General features: G+C 37.9%; 1 protein-coding gene across 2 annotated transcripts in view; it reads left to right on the top strand.

Moving 5' to 3' along the window:
- Nucleotides 1-19133, top strand: part of CCDC6 (coiled-coil domain containing 6) — a 51380-nt gene extending 32247 nt beyond the window's left edge. Inside the window, exons 5-10 of one of the 2 annotated variants that reach the window (XR_007205082.1) lie at nt 1349-1509; nt 4045-4201; nt 7386-7486; nt 11205-11329; nt 13643-17454; nt 18563-19133. Coding sequence is in view for 1 of the 2 variants with exons in the window: in XM_048310764.1 (XP_048166721.1) it covers nt 1349-1509; nt 4045-4201; nt 7386-7486; nt 11205-11329; nt 13643-13834 (736 nt within the window). In the remaining variant the exon portion in view is untranslated. Of the gene's footprint in view, nt 1-1348; nt 1510-4044; nt 4202-7385; nt 7487-11204; nt 11330-13642 lie in introns of both variants that reach the window. The other variant, XM_048310764.1, reaches the window with a different exon arrangement.
- Nucleotides 19134-19704: the final 571 nt, after the last annotated feature.

Raw genomic sequence — 19704 nt, 5'->3', positions numbered from 1 at the left:
CTTCAGCTTTTTCACAGTGGTGTGCACTCATGTCATTGAGACTTCCCAATGCTTCTTTACTAGAAGTTAAGACAGTGACTCTTTATATTCCTGGAACAGCTACAATTTAAAATATATATGAAAGTAAACATCTCTTAAGTGTTATAATACAAAAATTCAGTTTGGGGAGGAAGTAGGAGAGAAAATTGATTAATGATTATTAATACCTATTTTTTAATGTGTTTAAATATTGTTACATTAGTGTGACCCTCTGAATCTTGGCTGGGGCCTCAGAAAACACCTGAGCCTGAATGAACTTCAGGTTCTGTAGTTTTATTTTACAGAGCCCTGCTGTGTGGAGGATGCTCTGAAGAGCTGCATGTGATATTCAGCAGTGGTAAATCCACAGCTGGATGAGCCTTTGGTAGCATTTTTGTGTATCTTAGATTTAAAGCCTTCTTTAAGGCAAACCATTTCTGGTTTGATTTCTCTCAGTCTGTGCCCCTTCCTATGAGGAGCTGTGGTGGAGTCAGACCCTGCTTTAGTACACTTTGTATGGTACCCGTAAATACTATACCACACAAAAGGTTGTGCTTGCATGGTGCTGCCCCTACTCTTCAGGGCAGAGTTGGATCTGGCCTATCAACATGTTCCTTTTAAAGTTTCATGCTTTCAGGCTGGAAAATCCTCCTATGTTACCTCCAAAAATCATCATTTAGAAACTATAATATCTACCATGTGCTTATTTCGTAATAGGAGTTCATTAATCCTGAATTTACCATCAGTTATTTGAGGTGTTTGAAACCTTGATTATATGAAACACCTTAATACCTTTCTGTTTGGACATTAAGAAAAAAGAGGGGAGCCTATTTGACTGTCCTTCAGAAAATGTCTATGAAATTCTTTTGGTAGTGGTGAAATGCAGAAAAGCCTCTGTTTCAGCATTGACATACTTTACTCATCATCAGTCTTCACTATGTGTCCTTTCTCTAAGAACATAAATGTAAAAACTCATTAAATGAATTTGCTTAGCAAAAATTTTGTGTAGTAAGTAGCGTTTGAGTACAAAACTGAGATAACTATTTATAGTCTAGAATTGGTTTTTCCAGAACCATATGTAGTAATATTTCAGAATGTCAGTGTCTGAATATGTTAGAAAATTCATCTGTACTAGGACAACAAATTTCACCTTTTTTATTTTGAGTTAGAGACTAAACATTATAACTTCTCCCAAATTTATCTGCCCCAAAACAGTAGTTAAAAAAAATTCTACATACCTGTCAGAATCCGTGCAGTGGCTTTCTGGGGGATATAAGAGGTTTTCATTTCGTTCGAATGGAAGGTAAAGTTTGCACTATTTCTCATATAGAATTTTGCAGGAGAAATTAGACCAGCCAGTATCTGCTCCACCGTCACCCAGAGACATATCAATGGAGATAGACTCTCCAGAAAATATGATGAGACATATCAGGTTTTTAAAGAATGAAGTGGAGAGGTTAAAGAAACAACTGAGAGCTGCACAGTTACAGCGTGAGTAAACAACTTGTTTCAAATCTTCTAAGGTTTGTGTAATGTAAGATTTTTATATGTACTTTTTTGAGTTTGAATTTAAGGTGGAAAAAAATGGGGCAAGTTTGGATGACAACATTTTCATAATTGCAGTGTTATTGCTTGTTGATGTATTTATACTGTAGTTTAGGGGGTTCTTTAGCTTTACTAAAAGGATGTCTGAAAGAATCAAAAAATAATCCTTGAATATTTTGTGCCAGAAAAAGATGTATCTATCTTTTTTTCAGAAACTTAGCAGTATTTCAACATACTAATTTTTCAAAACATTTATATTTATAGCCTACTTTGTAGGAGTCATGTTGCAAATTGAGAATTACTCAAAAGAATTAGGAGCTAGCAAAATAAAGGTCAGCTGTATGTAAGAATTCCACTTGTTAATGATTGTGGCAACCTGAGGCAGCTGTTGCACAGTATAGCAGGAGTAATTTACTGTGTGCTTTCCTATGTAAGATGGCTTTGAAGCATGAAGAGCTGTGTAGAAGTCATCATGTTCCTGTTGTGCAGGGCTGGGGCCCCTTGCCCAGCAGTAGGACCTGCATTTTGCCCTGCCTTCCCTGGAAGAGACTGTGCACTGAGCACATGGGCTCAGCTGCCAGGAGGCTGCTGGCACCTTCCCGTGGACTTTGCAATGCCAGTCCTTCCTTCCTTCCTGCAGAATCTAAAATTCCTGTCTTCGAGTCAGCAGTTGTGCCTAGTTCTGAGTCAGTAGCATTGCACTGCAGCTGATAAGTGAGTAGATACCTCACCACATGGCCAGAGGAATTTGGGCAAATGCAGAACAGGCAGTATTATCCCCTGCTGGCCAGCCAGGCTAGCTGGAATATTTCAACCTCCATTTAAAGAAGGAGCTTGCTAGAAGCAGCAACCTTCCTTCAAGACGGAGATGATGGATCGAGAGTGCTCTTTTGCAGAGACCTTGTGCACAAGTTTGTAGGATTAATAATTTGTGGCTGTTAAAAGAAGATAAGGACAGCTAATCTTTGTACTTGAAAATTCTGCACTGCAGTGTTCACTTACTAAAGTTCAGAACAAGAGCAAGGCCTTAGACTTAGAGTAATCTTTGTGCAAATCCAGCCTAATTAATTTCATTTCAAGTATCTTCTATTTTTAAAGTGGTTTTTTTTGAACTACTGTGGTTTAGAGTAAAAAAATGGAAAGCATATCAAGTCAAATTCTCATTGAAAAGAAGAGCTAGGTTTAAAAGAACTCTCTCCCTTTGTGAGCAGGTTAAACAGAACTGCAGTACAAATGGCAGAGCTTATAGGAGTGGTGTATGTGCCAGCCTGCAAGCAGAAGATGAAACTGAAATACAGTTTTCAGATTGGTGTTTACAACACATGACCATTAGAGAACCTCTAGTATTCTTAAGTATTTAATGAAATCTGCTTATGGAATTCTGATACTTGTATTACATTTTTTATTTCTGAAGCACTTCTAGGAACTGGTTGATATGATAATAGTGTAAAATAAGTGACACTGTTACATTTAAAAGTGATATTTCCACAGAAGAGAGATAAATCCCATGATGTTAATAGTTTGGGAACAGGTTTCTAAAACAGGAATATTCTTTTCCTTGAAGGTTGCTGCATAAAGGAGTGATGACAAAGCATGATGAATTGTTTTGGGTTTTCTTAATGTCAGGGATTCAATGTAAACTTGATCAAACATTACAAAATCTCACAAAATACACTATGTGTGTCATAAATCTTCATCAGTATTCAATTTTATTTGAGTAATCTGTCACAAACCTTCATAACTTTTCATAATTTGACTTTATCACTTGAAATAATCCTTAATACCAGACCATTTAAGTGATGTTTGCTGAACTTGCTTAGAATTGACAACTCAAATTGCCCTTTGATGTCCAGAGTAAACCTCCTGTTGACTTTTAACATTAAAATTGAATACAATTTTAATACTAATATTTTTTAATTGGCACATGTTCTGCTGGACAGTTGCTATGATAAAATGTGTAATTGAAAGAGTGCTGTAGAATATATATAAGGTAGCAATTTTGATACAAGCTTGAGTTTGGAGTTTCAGAACTTGTGTTGTGCTTCTTCCTTTAAAATGAAAATACGCCTGTAAAATAATTTCTTCTGTGTGTTGCAGGAAGATTTTGTAAATGTGGAATAGTATTTTAACGGAGCAGGAAACAGTATTTTTTCTTAATGGTTTTACTAATGCTTTCTTAATGAATTTTTTCTTTCTTTTCAAATTTATTTAAATAAGTACTTTTGCTCCATGGTGGGGGGTTTTTGTTTGTTTTTCTTGTATTTTATTTTCAAACTTGGTGTCAAGCAATAGTTTATTTTAGTAGCTACTGTTCTGAATTAGGCTTTGAACTAATGACTTAAAGGTGAAAATTTTCAGTGATCTATCCTGAGCGTTTTCTATGCCTTCATCTTGAAGTGTTGGAGTAAACTTAGCCACAACATACTTGGCTGCCTGAGAAATTGGATTTTAATCAACATGTAACAAAATTATGAATTTCAGATTCAGAGAAGATGGCACAATATTTAGAAGAGGAGCGACATATGAGAGAAGAAAACTTGAGACTTCAAAGAAAATTACAGAGGGAAATGGAACGTAGGGAAGCTCTCTGCAGACAACTGTCAGAAAGTGAATCCAGCTTAGAAATGGACGATGAAAGGTTTGTATTCCTTTAGCCATCCAGATGTGTGGGACTTATTTATCAGTATTTGTACTACTTTTTGAATTTTTTTAGGATAATTATAGAAGCAATTTGCGTGTGGGTTTAATATACATATCAAATTTCAGCATAGTCCAGCAATTGTATCAAAGTTGTATAGAAATTGCATTAGTTTTAACAGTGAGGAAGAAAATACTTATATCTGAAGATTGTTTAGGGTTTTGGTAATATATATTGAAATAAATACAGCTGTGGAGTTGAGAATCAGGATAATTTGATCTCAATACCTTTGTTTTGCCCCTAACTTGGTAACTGCAAGGAATTCTGTGAGGTAGGGACATCATCTTTACTTGGGGCTGATTTATGCTCTGCAGAAAGCAAAATATTTTCCGCCAAATACAAAGGGATACTGTGCAAAACCTTTGAGAGAGGAAGCATTTCCAGAGCTGTTGGGTTGTTCTTGATGTCCAAACCACAACATCCTTGATTTTTTTTTTTCTCCATTGCAAGCTGCTTTGCTTTCCCTGACCTTACAGATAGTCTTGTGTTTTTCATGGTTTTATATCATGCCTTTTAGTGTTTTCTCACATCATAGAAATATGACAGTGTTATATCTTGAAAGAGGATTTTAAGTACATTTTGAATAAAACCTTATTTCTTACCAAATGCTCATTATTTTGTTGTGTTGTTTTATATTATTTTGGATTTATGGTGGTCCTTTAGAATAACTAAAAAAGTTACCCTGTGCTGTGTATTCTTCTGATACTGAGAGATTTCTTCTTGGGTCGTCAATATATTTGTTATGAGATGTAATTTACCAGAAACAAAGTACCAGATATTTTGTGTCAAGGAGTACCCTTAAAGCTCAAAGTAGTGTGTTCATTTTAATGAAGCACTAAGACAACTTGACCTATATTGCATTAGCATCTGATATTAAGATGGAGCGAATGCTATATAAATTAAATTGATAGAAATACGGGATTCTGAGTTTGGAATTTTTTCTTATTAGGCTTATATTTTCTTCCACTATTTACAGTGTAATAGAAGTACAGTCAAAATCTAAAGCTGTGTGAATTACCAGTACGAATCTAAAATTGTAGAGTATCCTCATAATTTTTTATCACCCACTTGTAAGTAGTGGTAACCAGGAAATGCAGGAAAATTTGATTAACTATTCTGTACTTCTAAGAAATGGTCATGTTTGATTTTTTTGGTATACAAAGGCCTGACAGAATAACTCCAAATCAGGTATTTGCAGTGTAAGTAATACAAAGCAAAGTGAAGGATAAAGCAGGCATTAGTGGTTAGCCTGAGAAGACAAAATACTTTTGGAACTATCTGCAATAATGATTTTTAAATGTCAATTTTTGTCAGCTTACATCTTACTAAAAATAATGGTGGCGATGGATGAGATACCCATTTCTTTCAGTTGCATTCTGTTAGCTGATGATAATTGTTGTATGTAGCTGAGGGTAGGTGAAGATGCTTTCCTGAATGCAAAATACACAGCTCTCCCAAAGCCTCTTTCTCCAGAGTAGCAGTAGCTTTGTCTTCTCAATCCTCCATCCTATTCTTCGGAGCAGCAGGGTAATACCTGAAAGCAGGACGCATGGTAATGGTGTGCTGCTGCTCCACATCACCTGAGCCAGGCAGTGGGATGCTCTATTTGTGTAGAATACAAGGGGATTAAATCACAGGGATGCTGCCTTGCTGGAACACACACACTGGTCTGCATTGGAAGCTACTGTGTGTTGCAGAGGTAGCTTAGTTCAGTTTCACTAACCTTGCCACTGATAGCTCTTTAAAAACTTGTATATTTATTTAAACCCTAGTTTTTCAGTTTAATTGTTAGTTTTCTGTTGTTCTCTATTGCAGCTACTTTTATTACCTGGTCCACCCAAATTCAAACCAGCTTTGGTATCATTACAGTGTACTGCCTGTGCTAGGGCATGTGGCTTGTTAATTCTGCATATCCTGGTTAAAAAGCAGCAAGATGCAGTATCCAAATATGTTTCAAATAGTTTATGAACAGACCTCAAAGTAGTGAGCTCCATCAAATAGGAGTAATTTTAATGCTGTTCCACGTTACTGGTTTTTTTCTATGATGGGGAATTAAATGCAGCTACTAAGAACTTGTGAGAACACAGTGGTAGAAGAGGAGACAAGTAAGAGTCAAAGGGCTATTAGGTAGCTAATTTTGCCTGCTGCTTTGCTGTGTCCAGTAAAGAGACACAGCTGAATCTAATAATATAAACCCACCTGCACTGATTTGCAGCCACATGGTGAGCAGGGAGGCGTCTAATCTAGAGAGTGACTGAAAAATCTAAGTGGAGAGTGCATGAGCAACTCAACCTGAGGCTGCCAGCCTAGTGCTGTGGGGAAAAAAACCCCATAAAATCTCTTTTGAGATAAAAACAGTAAGTGGCAAGTAGGAGCAGTTGTTATTATTTTATCCTTTTATATAGCACTGGATATTTGTGAAGAAGCTTCACTACAGTCAGTGAATGAAGAGCAAATAAATATCACTAAAATTATTACAGGTGGGGAAAAATGGTCTGCCTCAATTTCTGGTCTGTTCAGTTTATCATAGTCAAGAGTGGGAGGTGTCTTGCAACACAGCCTAAAAGTACCTTTAGTGAGACAGTCCTGGGTTGAAAGTGCCTCTTTAGTCCAGTGGCAAAAGACAGGATGAGCAAATACCTAAATGTTGAGACCAGAGGGGTTCAAGTAGGAAACAGGACATGTTTTTAATGCTATGGCTGATCAGCTGTTGGAACAAATTATTAGTACTTTAATGATTTCTTCCCCCTTTTTCAGGATTTCAGATTAGTGCTGAATGCCTTTCTGGAAGATACACTCCAGCCAGCCAAGTTATTGAGTTCGATGTAGAAATGATGTGTGAAGTGCAAGAATGTAGAATGGGTCAGATTGGATGACATGGTTTATATCTGACCTTAATATGTACTATTCAATAATATGCAACTCGTATGGTGTTAACTGCGAATGCCTAAGATAAGTCCAGCTGTTTTCATGGAAGGTTAAGCCAGTGTCAGCAATGACGAGAGTTCCTGTCATGGCTTCCTAATGTGATTCTTATGGGAATTGAAAAAATCACAGTGAAACATTTAAAACATGGCACATTTTAAAAGGTTTGATCTAATTATTCTTTGCCTTTTTTTGTTAGATATTTTAATGAGATGTCTGCACAAGGATTAAGACCTCGCACTGTGTCCAGTCCTATCCCTTATACACCCTCACCAAGTTCTAGCAGACCTATATCACCTGGTAAATATTTAACCCAGTTTCTAAAATTATTGTATGCATCACATAGTAACATGCCCTATAATATATTTAGGTCAGTAGCCTTTCAAAGCTAGTTTGGAGAAAAAATCCTGCATCATAAATGCAAGAATAGTTTTGCCTTAGGTGTCTTCTAGTGCAGCATGTTCTTGGATGGTTACCAGATATTCAGTATTTCAGATCTGTGGACAGATATTGAAGATCAGTTAAGTAGCTGTCACTTGAAGTTTATTTCTTTTTTGCTCTCTTTTTCTCTCTTGCTGTCTTTTTTTTTCCCCTCTGTTCCCACACAAGTTGCACAACAGGACACATAATTTAAATGGATTTCTAGAGTTTGGGAAGAACTAGTTATGAGACTACTATTGTGCTCTGAGTCAAAACTTCTTAGAGAAGTGTTATCTTGAACATGTTGGAAAAAAGTCAATTTTCATTTTTCTTCAGTAGAGAAATGGCTTTTGTACTTCTACTGTTTTCTATTATTAAACAATAACTATAAAATTAAGAATTCCTGTCTCACATACTTTGTATAACAGAGGCAAACAAAGCTTTTCTGGGTTTCTAATTACTGAATATATTTTAGGTCAAATGAAATGCATTTGTGTTACTAACACATTTATTGACTGAAATTTAAAATCCCTTAAAATTGCCCTTGGACATTCATTAGAAGTTGCTGGCAGTGGGTGTTTCATGGTGCTCACAAACACCTTGTACGTAAAGAACTGAATGGAGCGTGCCTGGCTTTCCCACATCCACCTCTATCACCTGCCAGACAGATGAGATGTGCTCTGTGTTGACACAAGGTGGGAATGAGACATTTTATTACACAGGTCTGCTAGAACATATAAAATGTCTTTAGATCCTTTAATTTTCAAGGTTGACTGTGGTTTCTCAAAGGACTATAAATAGTTTTCACCCAGGTGTTGCACGTGTGAAAACCAGCTATGGCCGTAAGCCGTGTTCTGATGCTAGAGATGAGCAGTGTGACTATGAGTTTTCTGAAATGAGCCAAATGACTTGACTTTCAGTGTTTCGCAAGGCGTGTTACCAAGAAAATGATATATATTTTCTTATCCCTTTCTTGTAACTGTGTGTACAGAAGTGTAGTCGGCCAACAGCTGCTCTGGAGTAAGGACTGGGCGTTGGTGGTTCTGTGTGTGCGGCCTTTATGACAGTACCGTATCCAACTGCAGGTTGGATCTGCAGTCACACGGGGTTATAACTACAGCTCTGTGTGGGACAAATTACCTGCTGACTTACAGGCTTGCAGCTTACATTCCTTAGCCATGCACCCTGTTTAGATGCTGATGTGTCAGTGCAGAACTGTGTCAATTTATTCCTCCACTGAGACTGAAGCGCATTTCTTGTTCCCTGTGGACTTTACTTCCCATCAATAGTTGATACAAGAGTGGTAATTTTATCATACAGACAGGGGATGCTGAAAACACTGTGCAGCACAGCTGAAATGATAATTTCTAACAGAGTTCATGAGTTTGGAAATTCTGGTGTGGTAGATCTTCCAGGCTAGCTCGTTTGCAAAGGCAGCTGCATCAATCTCCTTTTCATCTGATTAATTAATACCAGTAGTTGGGAAGTTTCAGACTTTAGAAAAATAGAAGCAGCAGTTTGTTAGAGAGCTAATGAGATCAACAGGGAATTTTGTAGAGCTGTCTGGGATATATGGATGCAGTAATGGATGAAAACAAATAATTTTTGACAGTATTTTGTATCTAAAGTAGTACAGTAAGATGATGTCAAAAGTATCAGCACAGAATAATAAAACAGCTGTATGTTGCATCAGGTATTTGTATGACTTGGCATGTTTCATATGGGAAATTATGTCCCTTGATTTTGTGGAAACAGAATTGGTAACCAGTTAGAAATGCTATGGTTTCATATGGATAGCTGGTCAGGTTTAATGGATCAGATTTTTGCTTCTGAATCCCAGAGTCTTTTGTACCTGCATGGCTTGGCATGCTACTTTTGAAGACTTTGAAGCTGAGATACTGCTGAGATTTTTAGCACCGTGCATGGAACTTTGAAGATAGTGTAATTACTGCTACTCCTAGACAGCTGGGGATTAGTTGTTCTAATTACCAGTTAGTCTTCAGTGTAGATAAACTGTTCTGTGCTTTGCAGCTAGGTTTGGGGCTGCAGAGATGAGCTACCCTGAATGTATGTACACTGCTCTGTTTTTGCTTATTTGGCTGCCAAGTAGACTTGCATTTGTCAAGCTTGTGGAGCTGGATTATCCCAAAGGAGTTCAAAATTGTCATGTTACAAAGGTGGCTCTGTTTTGCCCATTATTGCTAGGCTTTTACCTTTGACTGGCTGCCATGTCACTTCCCTGGACATTGACTTGTTTCTATCCTTGTGCTAGCTGACAAAAGTGCTTACATATAACGCATGTGCTCTACAGATAATTAGATTGTGTAGCCAAAAGGCAGATTAATTTTGTTGTTATTCTTGTAGTGGCAGGGATTCCAGTGGAGTAACTCGTAATTTGCACCAGACATACACTGAGGCTGTAACAGAACCAAACAGAACTGAAAGAAGCAAGGGGAGTCTGTATGACTTCATTAGTGATCTGAGGCTTGGTCTGTTTTCTCCCCAAGATCTCGTCTCATCTCTTTTAGGCAGAGACACAGATGTGTGTAGTCAGGGGTGATGCTGGGTGTTGGTGCAGGGACACTGTTCTGTATTGGTTTAGTGTTGAAGTGTGAAAACTGTTAAATCCAGTGTGGTGTCATAAAAGTTTAATATGCCTTCAGAAGTGTTTTTCAGTCATTATTCTCCAAAGCAGTTGCTTGAGTCTAATTGTAAACAGCTGAGAAAAGTCCTGTCTCCTTCCTTATGATATTTTTGTCAGAAAGCAGAAAGAAGCAAAAGGTTTTGGAAAATGTGCTCTTTTGAGAAACTTGAAATGTTCGATACACTTTAAGGTCTGAACTTGAAGCATTTGGCAGTTGCTGTTTCAGTTTACCTTGGTTAAATAGAGCTATATGGGAACTCTGCATTTTTATAATTGAGTTCTTACAGGAAGGGAATATTTAGATGAAAGAATTAGATATTTCCAGTTTTGAATAATAGGCTTTCCTTAAGGTAGATAAAACAAGTTGTAATTTTAAATGTTATTTGCTAGCCTAGTCCAGTTAGTAACATTTCCTTCCCAGCGTGTTTTAATTTCCCATCCCCAAAGGTCTTTAAAATGCTGAGGCTGAAAAGGAGGAACCCTCGGTGCAGATCTGGTATGCCTTGGAGGAGCCACCTACATCCAGTTTTTTTGTGGAACCTCGTTGTGGCCCAGTGCTAGATGGCTTCTCCAGGCACAACCTCTTTGCTTCTTCAGACTATATGTAGTTCAGGGAGCCATTTTCTCTCTGGAGAAGTGGAAGGCTGAATAGAAATACTTACAGACTAGAACTAAGCTACCGTGGGAGCCTCAGACCATTTATCTTAAGTGAAAAGTTATGTTTAACACTGTGTAATGTATGTTTGAAATGTATGGTAGTATGCTACAGGAAAAGAAAATAAATTTGCATCACACTTTCAGTACAATTAGTATTTTCTAGATGTCTAATCTGCAGCATTTACCAGTTTTTAGACTATCACTGATTCAGAACCAAAAAATCTAAAAAAACCCCACACACTTCAGTTTCTAATACCAAACGAGAATGTTGATGTTGCCTTGTTTTACCAATTTTAGGTCTGTCATATGCAAGTCACACAGTTGGTTTCACACCACCAACTTCACTGACTAGAGCTGGAATGTCTTACTACAATTCCCCAGGCCTTCATGTGCAACATATGGGACCATCCCATGGTATTACAGTAAGTATTTAAAATAGTAAATACTTGTTACCAATATAGTTTGTTTTTTGGAAGTTATGATTGGTTTTCCTTAAGCTTTTTTACAAAACATTTTTGTAAATGTTTGTTTTTGTCTCCTTACTCCAAGACATCTATTGCTGCTTTCTTCAACCCTGATTTTCCTCTTCACCCCTCAGAAACTGATTCTTTTTGGAGAACCTTGTTTTCTGCAAAAGAATAGGATGTATTATCATCTTAAGGACAGTAATAGGTATCATCTTATGGATCAGCAGGCAGGGTGTGAAAAGTGATGTTCTAAGCTACTAAGCCTATCCCAGGAAGTAAAAACATTGCTTTCATTTTTCTCCTAGTCTCCACCATCTGACGGATGAGTCATCTGAGGTTGCTTCAAGCTCAGGTTTTCTTCAGGATGACACACAATGCTACCATCATGTCACTGTAACAGGCAGTTAACTCTTATTTTCTATTCTCATTGGCAAAGAAGAAAGTTAATATAAACATTTGTTAGGGCAATTTCTCATATCTTTCAACTGAATTTATTTCCTTTTTACCTGCGATGTTTGATGCATTTCCGCTTCATCGTGTTTCTTCTAAATATTTGTGGAGTTTATTGAGCAAACAGAGCTTAAATATTAACCATTTGGCAAAATACCTTATGGTTGTTGTATCAAGACCATTTTGATTTTTCTCGGCAGGTATGGTAGTATGTAAATATTCTTCAAGGTTTCCGCTTACATTTGTCATTCTCAGATGTAAAAGAGTATTTTGATAGAATTTTTAGTCCAATGGTAAAATATAGCTGCTTCTGGTTTAGGTGAGTGTGCAATGGTAATTGTTACAATCTCCCTGAGGAAAGGTGGGTGGGAACACTATAATGGTAGGTAGAACAGAAAGGAAGCTGGAGCTCAGCAGGAAAGTAGAATTCTGGTCGGGGTTCAGCCTGTGGCTGTGTGTCACATGAGTTAGTCACAGGAAGATCTTTATGCTTCTGGAAAACATGGAAACTAATTTTATAAATGAGTTTTTCAAGGAACTTGCTCTGTTCGGTCCCTGTGAAATACTACTCTTTCTGCAACTGTAAATGAATTGAGTCATCATGAAAAAGCTCATCTTCACGACAAAATACTGATTGTTCAGAGAAAGGTGTTGACCAGCAGCTCTTGGCTTTGTCTCAATGCTGATACCAGGTCCCCTTATATTATTAGATGCATGCAAATGCAATAAATGATATTAAGTGTTTCAGAGGCATCAGTCAGTTGTCAAGAATCCCTTGGATTTTGCATAGAACTTGAATCTATTGTACATAGTTGTTCAGAAAAATAGATACAATATATTTGATTTACTAAACTGCAGTTTCATTCTTGACTCTTCATTTTTCGTCTCTGTTACAGAATAAATTTGACTTTATCTTTAGTACATTTGGTATAGAACTGTAATCATGCTTTTCCCCAGAGCTGACCACCTGTGGTTGATAAGTAATTATGGGTGGGTGGTTTGTCTTGCCATGAGGTTCTTGATTAATGCTAATTGGATTGGTAAGTAATAAGCGTTTCTATTTCAAAAGTGCAGAAGTTAGTGTTGTGCAGTATACTTTATATTTTTGCATTGTTAACATTAAAGGTCATCCTTCCCCTCCTGCCCCCCAATTTGTAAAGATAAAGTGGGGTTTAAATCTTTCTGTTTAAATGTACCAGTTGTTGAAAATCTGTGGTTTCTGTTCAGGGGGTCTCTCTAACAAATGCTTCACTCCTGCAGCTTAAAGGGTTGTAATATTTTTTTGTTCTCCAAAGAGCAACTTGTATTATGCTTTGGTTTTGCTCCAGTGTGTGGGCTAGAGCTTCTGGGTGGAGTCTGATGTTCAAAACATTCCCACCCACGCTCAGGTACCACATACTTGAACCTCATGTGCCAGCAGCATGAAGTTAAAGGTTTATCAGCACCTGCTGGTTAGGCAGGCACAGCTGGGAGGTGCTGTGCCTGCAGCATCTCATTTCTTTTTAGGTTGCTGGTCATCATGGGTAAACATATCTGCAGGACGTCTTGCGCTCATTTCCTGCAAGCTAACAGGAAGGAATGCATGTTCTCTTTGATGTCAAGAGTACTTCCCCTTTCCTTTGCTACTCCATTTCAGAGGAACATTTATTTTATGTAGAAGTTGTATTGTGACTCCTGCAATGTTTTGAAATTTCTTCTTCCCACATAATTGTTCAGACTTTTTTGTGTGATTTTTTTTGTCCTTTGCCAAGATTAGAGGACTTTCACCTAACATTGTTAAGGAGTGTGTTAAACATAATTTCAATATTTGTTCTGCAGAGGCCTTCACCACGAAGAAGTAACAGCCCCGACAAATTTAAACGTCCCACTCCTCCTCCTTCTCCAAACACGCAGACCCCCGTGCAGCCACCTCCGCCACCACCTCCACCTCCTGTGCAACCTCCGGGCCAACCCGCAGCGTCGCAGGCAGCCAATTTTCAACATTCAGTGCATCCCTCCTCTCAGCCTTAGTGCATGTGCTCAGCAGTCTCTATGTCAGAAGTGGACTCATAACACGGAGCAGTTTACTAAAAGCCAAAGGCTTACTTGGCATATTTGGATTTGACTTATTTGCACTGAGGTTATATAGGCTTCACTGTTAATTGTGTTGTAAACGTTTGTATAAAATGCAGCCAGTGTTGTGGGTCTACAACACTAACTTAACAAAGTTTTCCATCAGTGTTTACTTGAACTACATGTATGTCCATTCTCTGGCTGGAACATTTGCTACTCTGTTTGGTAATACGGCATTATGTCGTTTTGCTTGGCTCCAAAGCTTCATTTTCCTGGCTTTTAGGTTTGTAAAATTAAAGGGATACCTTTTTATATTTTTTCATGACAATTTGCAGAAAATGAAAGGCACGATGGGCTACATCATAAATTCTGAAATATTACGTTGTTTACCAAGCTTATGGAAAATCAGCACTATGTTTCAGTCATTTAAAATATCAGCTTCTAGTGCAAAAGTGAGTCAGACACCCTAATCAGTGCCCAATACACCAACTCTATGGTATTACATGGCAAATAAGATTAATTCACAGAGGACACATCCATATTTCTCCTGTTTAGAAGCACCTCAAATGTATGGTACAGTCAGGACTTTACACTGAGGGAACTGGCTTGTTGGAGTCTGTGGAATGTACAATTCGTGGCCCTTAAGATTTGATGATGTCACTTGACATTTCTGTTAACCTGTAAGCTGCCCATACCGTGTGCCCTGTCACAGTGACTGTTGGGAAGTGTGGTCCTGCCCACAGGTTACTGAGAGCTGATTCAAGTGTGTGCTCTTGGATTTTTTTGCTGCAGAAGGCAATGTGATTGTAGAGAACAACTGATGATAATTTCTTTCTTGTTAAAATATATTCATTGTGATTCCCCTGAAGCAAAGTTTGAACAGGTATTTTAAATGTTCAAAAGTCTGTTAGAAAATGAGATGAGCATAGAGGAGTATATTGGCGTAACAGCCAAAACTTTGTATTGCTTGGTAGAAACAGAGTACAAGAAAGTAGCACAACATGGCACTAATGAATGCTTATTTAGCAGCCTAAGCCGGTACAATGTATAAAGAAATGTATTCTGAATACATTCTTTCCATTCATTTAGCACAAATAAATTGGTTTCACTTTGCAGTGGAACAAAGTGTCACTTCTTGATATTGACATCTTACTCGGTTACATTTTTCCTGAGGTTTATATATTATTGATTATTTTAAATGGTTTACCTCATATATATGGATATGTGGGCCATGGAAAATGACAAGAGAATGTTTATTTTATGAGAATATGTGTCTGGCTATAATCAGAGCAGAACATGAGTAATTTATCTTTTGTTTACAAAAGTTTGTTTGACATGCCTAATGCTTTATTAAGGACATTTTTAAGAAGGAAGTGCAGCATTCTGGTAGTATACTAACACTTGTACATATATTGTCATTTTTGCCGCTCACGTATTCAGTCAGAATTGCAAACTGAAAATCTTTATGAAAATAGTGCTCCAAAGTTGTAAGTTAAAATAATGTTGTAAAATGTTCTGCTTAAGGCAAAATTAGAATTTCTTCACTGTAGTTATGTAGTTTCAGCTCTGAGAGAATTTAGAGAAATGCATATATAGTCTATTACACTTCTTAAACCAATATGGGATCAAGTGCATTATCAAATTACATTAATTATGGTAGTGACTCTCTAGTCAAGTGATTCTCAAGATTGTGGCAGACCTAAAATTTGACCGGTGCTTCCATTTGAAAATAATTGACCATAGCAGATGCTCAGCTTTCCGTAGAGGAAACTCCGCTGTGAGCATTATAATTAAACAGAGCTCCTGAATCAGTGATAGGATTGTGTGGGAGAAAGTGACAGGTAGTCCGAGGTGGGACTAAGGTCAAGACAGGATCAGCTCAGTTTGATGCTTGTCCTTTTGTAAACATAAGACGAAGAAAAAGATATATTCTTTATTAAGCAGGATTCCAGCTCAAGTATCCCAGAATTTGAAATTGTGCCCTCCTTTCTGAAGTGCTTTGAGATCCTTGGATGTACGGCTCTACAGAGGGCAATCTCATGGTGGTGGTAGCACAAACGTGAGTGGAAAGGGAAGAGCCTTTGACAGTGTTTTAAGATCTCAAAATGAAAAATTGCCTAGAATAATTTACATTTGAAGCATATTCCAAAACTGAATTTGCGTAACCCAAGTTCAGCTGCTGTTATAAAGTGTCTTAGAGAACTCTCCTTACTGTTCCAGTGGGACTGTTACCAGAAGAAAGTAAAGAACTGACAAATGTATACTAAACCTTGAAAGTGTAACAAGGCGCTAAGTTGGCCTTACCGAACTGAGAACGTTGAACAAACGTTTGCTTGCAATCAGAAGTGTTAAACTCTATTTGTAGACTTTTTGAATAAGATGAGAAATTGTGCACAACCATCTCCTAATAAATGTAAATGAATTTTCAGTTTTCCTTGTGAATGATAGTCATGAATTATGATTCTGCAGCTGTGATTTTATCAGATCTATAGACTGGAGAAACTCACTTGACAGTGAGGTCCAGCTCACTATGAGGGCTTAAGTGCTTTGTTTCTCTCAGAAGCACCTGGGTGGGTTTCTGTCATCCTTTTCATCACTAATGCCTCTCAGTTGCACACTGCATTGTCACTAGTTGTGTAGGGCCACAGAAGCAATTTTTAGCTGTGTGTGGAGCATTTTGTGAGCGTACCCCTTTACAGCTAAAGATTAAAAAAAGAAAAAAAATCTACCTTTTAGCTGTTTCACCAGTGCTTTCCTCTCTGACAATCAAGCAGCTTTCTTTTTGTATTTTCTCTCAAGGGATCTGGCTTGGACACTGGAATGCAGCTGATACTCTGTAGAACTTTAAGAGTTTACTTTAGCCACGATTTGTTCCACGGAAGTTCTTTGGAAGAAGATGTGGGACTGTTTGGAGATAGTCTTGCAGCCAAAAGCCAGATAAGACTCTTTTAATTACATGTACTCTTCTGAGAGCATATTCCCAAGGGCAGAAAGTACATCAAGAGTTCTTCCAGAAAGTGTTAGTGCTTTTCTGTTGGCAATCACTATACTGGAGCTGAGCAGAACAGGATTCCTTTTCTGTTAAAATGTTTTCATTTAGGAATCCAGCTGCCTGGGTGGAATCCCTGTGCACTTCAGCTGAATGAAAAATGCAGTCTTGGAAGCAATGAAAATGAGAGAATGCTTCCTGGGATCTGTGCGAGTTGCACCTCTGACAGGAGAGTATATGGACTCTGTATATTTTGTTAAATAAATGGAAACTGATCATGGAGACAAAAGCCTTGAGTAGTTTGTCAGTCAAAGAAACACAGTCTCTCATCCTCAGTATCGATTTTTGCTTACTAAGAGGATGCAGCCAGGGACCTTGATTAAATTTTACACTGTTTTTTCTGATCCTAATGCTTAGTTTTACAAGCAGTACAAGTTCTAATGCTGTTCAACTCTTTCTGATGTTTCCTTTTTTTTCAGTCATGGCAGTCTATTTCTTTTTGATCCTTGGGAGTCTACAGAGCATGGACTATGCAGAGCATATTTCTCCAGTTCAAGCCATCTCATAAGAAACCAGAAGGTTTATGAGTGTAAGCTATAAAACTATAATACATGCATATGTTACAACAACCTCCTTGAGAGGAAAGATCTCTTGTCTTAAAGAGAGGGTAAACAGAGCCCCTAAATACCAAATGGACTATATCCATAGAGACAATCTGGTTTCCTCAGTTCCCTGAGAAGCTGAATTCCTCTCCCAGGGTTTTGGTTTTTTATTTGGATTAAGGTTCTTAAAATTTTAGATTATTTAGAATTCCACATCTCACTATAATAAGTACTCAGGATCCTTCATGTTCCTTTTGGGTTACAACCATTAGTCCCAGTACAAGCAGAGGTTGAGTCAATGCCACTTGTAGACAGGAGGAAGTCACTGAATATGCCAGACCGTGGCCTTTACGATGCAGTTAAAGTGGGAGTGTGTGCTCATATAATGATTTATTTTTCTAAGCAGCTGGTTTGGGATTAGAGGTGTATCCTGAAGAGGAGATAAACTGTGGAGTTTGGTGCTGATTACAGACAGCTGCTGCTACTTTAGGGAGACGAGTGCTTGTGCCTGTTCCACTAGTTGGGCTCCAAAGAAAAGTACTACCTCATCTTTCAGTTGGGATAATGTGGCCACAGGGTCAGCAGAAATGTTGTAGCTGTGTTAGGTTTCGTTCTGCATGTAGTACCTGGGTGGGAGCCTTTCCTCGCTGGAGTGGGGCTCCAGGGATTATAAAGCTTTTGTAGAGGAGGAGTGAAGAGTTAGGACAGATGGCTGAGGGTTGAGTTTGTGAAAATTGTATCCCTGTAGTAAATTGCTGCTCAGAGTGCTCCTTGTCTAGGCCCGGGGATTGCCTGTACTAAAACTATTTTTGGGGGGCCTTTTTTTTGGTGTGATTTCCTTTGAAAAAATGCTGTGTTGCAGTTCTTTAAGTTCATGGCATTGGTATCTAATTAAAATACAACAACAACAAAAAACCACAAAAAGCATTTCCCCTTTCCACAGAGATATTGGAAGTAGTCTTCTATGTGCAAAGGTGGGTTTTCTCATGATAAAACTTAATGCTGTATCTATAAACTGAGATGTTTTATTCTAGTGGTAAAACCTAAGCTGTCCAAGGCACTTTATTTTGTGATTGCTGACTTTTGTTTTGGCAGGTGTTTCAGATGAAATCTAAGCCTCCTGTGGAGGAAGAAAAAAATCACCTGACAGCTGTAGACTGTTCCTTTCCTGCAGAAATACAGCAATTTCCTCAAATGCAAGTGGAACAAGCATCCTTGAGCTTTTCTGAAACTTATATTTAATTTCAGTACCTTGGTGATTGCTCTTGTATATTTAGAGAATCGATGAAGCCTCATTATAGGTTGGTTGGGTGTCTAGCTGGTTGTTCCTATGTTTTTCTGATCCTAGGGAAGGAAGCCTGTTTGAATTTGGATCAAACAATGGCCAGAGTGCAGATTTGTTGAGCATGAATCCAGGTGGTGACTTTAAGAGCGTTACACTGTGTTGGTGTGGATCAGAGCTTATTGTAAGAACCTCAGATATAAAGAAGTTTTTTTCTTTAGCAGGTTACATTTTATTCCTGTACTAGCTGTATTATTGCTTTTTTGTATATCTCAAGGTGTTTACATATATTTGTAATTGTTACAATGTGTCTGTAATCAAGCTCATCTGTGCCTTCATGCAGACTTCCAATAAACACTTGATTTTTTTTTGTATTTACTCGTATGGAAGACTACTGGGTGGATGTATATTTCCTTCTCTCTGTTAGCCTGTCCTCACTGGGAAAAAGAGGAAGAAAAATGATAACTGGGGGTCAGAGAAAGATACGTGTTTGTCTTTGTTTTTGCTGTCTTTGATTCTAGTTGAGCCATTCCTGTTTCAATGTCTGAGTGTGTAACCTGGGGAATAACCTGTTCACATAATAAAGTTTGCATAGGAGGTGCTCCTCACTTTGAATTAGGTGGAGATTCAAAGTACAATGCATGCTTGACTCCATCAGTTTTGCTTCTGTCTTGGAAGAATGTAGCTATATTTCTTAAATTATTATTGTGGGGAAATTCCAGAGTACTTGTCTGAATTGAACACGTCTGTTTAACCTCTAACAGCTGCCTTCCATGAGGGTTCAGGCTTTTTATTGGCACAGCAAAAACCTCCAGTATTTTTGGTCTTTTTACCTTGAGGGTACTTTTCCTTGGGAGGGTGGAGGGGGTTAGGAAAAGAACAGTTTCATCTTTTTACCGTTTTTTCTCAGTTCATAGGAACTGAGAAATGTATAGAGATGTATATTTGTACAAAG

The sequence above is a fragment of the Corvus hawaiiensis genome, chromosome 8, assembly GCF_020740725.1.
Source record: "Corvus hawaiiensis isolate bCorHaw1 chromosome 8, bCorHaw1.pri.cur, whole genome shotgun sequence".
NCBI classification, from domain to species: domain Eukaryota; kingdom Metazoa; phylum Chordata; class Aves; order Passeriformes; family Corvidae; genus Corvus; species Corvus hawaiiensis.
Note: the sequence above shows the minus strand (reverse complement) of the source record. Positions and strands in the feature narration are given on the sequence as shown.